This window comes from Schistocerca nitens, unplaced genomic scaffold (assembly GCF_023898315.1).
Source record: "Schistocerca nitens isolate TAMUIC-IGC-003100 unplaced genomic scaffold, iqSchNite1.1 HiC_scaffold_520, whole genome shotgun sequence".
Lineage (NCBI taxonomy): Eukaryota > Metazoa > Arthropoda > Insecta > Orthoptera > Acrididae > Schistocerca > Schistocerca nitens.
The window spans coordinates 46,994-48,378 of record NW_026046053.1 but is presented as its reverse complement, the minus strand read 5'-3'; the positions used below and the strand labels follow the sequence as shown (position 1 = coordinate 48,378).

Below are 1,385 nucleotides of genomic sequence, written 5' to 3'. Positions count from 1 at the left end.
AGACGACGTCGACAACAAGACCGAGCAGGAGGCAGATATATACCGAGCGCCAAAGAGACCGACCACACACACACACACACACACACACACAAAACAACAAACACCACCCACCGGCCAAAGGGGCACCAAAAAAACCCACAAAGCCGAGCACCACACGTCGCGACCAGAGGCAACCCGCAACCGCAACGGCGCTTTCCGCACCGGGCCGGATGCACGTACGACAACACCGCTACCCGTACACAAGGCCTCCCATTGCACACAGCCGCTCTGTGTTCAACATCATCAATGGCGCGCCCGCGGCTCGTCGCGGTCGCAGCCATGACGCCGCCGCCACTTTTGCACCAACACATTCACGCACCGCAAAACAGCTCGCCGACCCACCGACACAGCACAGCCGACAAACAAAAACAACCGCGGCGGCGGCAACAAAACAAAACAAACACCTCGCACCAAGCGTCCGACAGAAAACAAACGGACAGGCACACAGGCCTCTGCTAACGACCACGACACAGCGGCACGCTGCCCCTTTCCCGCCACTCTCGATTCACAGCGCACGCGACCCCGTCGTCGACGACGACACGCGACGGGCTCGCTTCCCGCAACCTACACCTTTCCGCCACTACGCACGGCTCCACCCGACGCCCGTCGCAACGGCACTACTGCACGCACTATCACCCCCGCCGCCGCCGCCGCCGCCGCCGCCTCCTCCTCTCTCCCCCTTCCCGTACACAACAACACAGCCAAAAACACACTCACGACCCAAACATAACAACATGGCACGTGCATCGGCGCACACCCCCAACCAGTCACCGTCGACACAACCACACGCAAGGCACGGAAAAACCGGCGTCCTTCCACGTTGCCATCAAAGCAGCACAAACAACCACACAGGAGGAACCACCAACAACTGCCGGCCGGCCGGCAACCACCAAACGCACATTCCCGCTCGCCACCACACACCTCTCGGCAGCCGTTTCGCAAAGACATGACATGACATGACGCGACATCATCGCATCACGGGCGACGCACGCACACCGACCCACTTTCCCGCCCGTCTCTCTCTCTCTTTTTCTTCCGACGCCTTCGGCCGAGCACACACGTACGTGGCACAACGCCCAACACAGTCACACACAGTCGACAGGCGCACGCCCAGGCACGCAACGACGCAGCGCAGCAAAGGCGCCCGCGACACATACCTCCTCTCCCGTCTCGCCGCCGACCGCCAGCCAGCCACTCGCAATGTGCACTGGCCAACCGGACACACGTCCACCGCGCCGCCTCCGACCACCCGCCAGGGGGCGCTCACGTCCGCGACAACAGCGCGGCCCGCCGCCGGGCGGGCCCAGCCCGGCCCAGGCGGCGCGCGCTGCTCTGCACTCGGCGCG

General features: G+C 63.7%; 1 protein-coding gene across 1 annotated transcript; it reads left to right on the top strand.

The window, feature by feature from the left end:
- The first annotated feature begins 209 nt into the window (after window positions 1–209).
- LOC126232551 (uncharacterized) lies at window positions 210–989 on the top strand. Its single transcript, XM_049942792.1, has one exon. It carries the CDS (start codon window positions 210–212, stop codon window positions 987–989), a length of 780 nt encoding a protein of 259 aa, XP_049798749.1.
- Window positions 990–1,385: the final 396 nt, after the last annotated feature.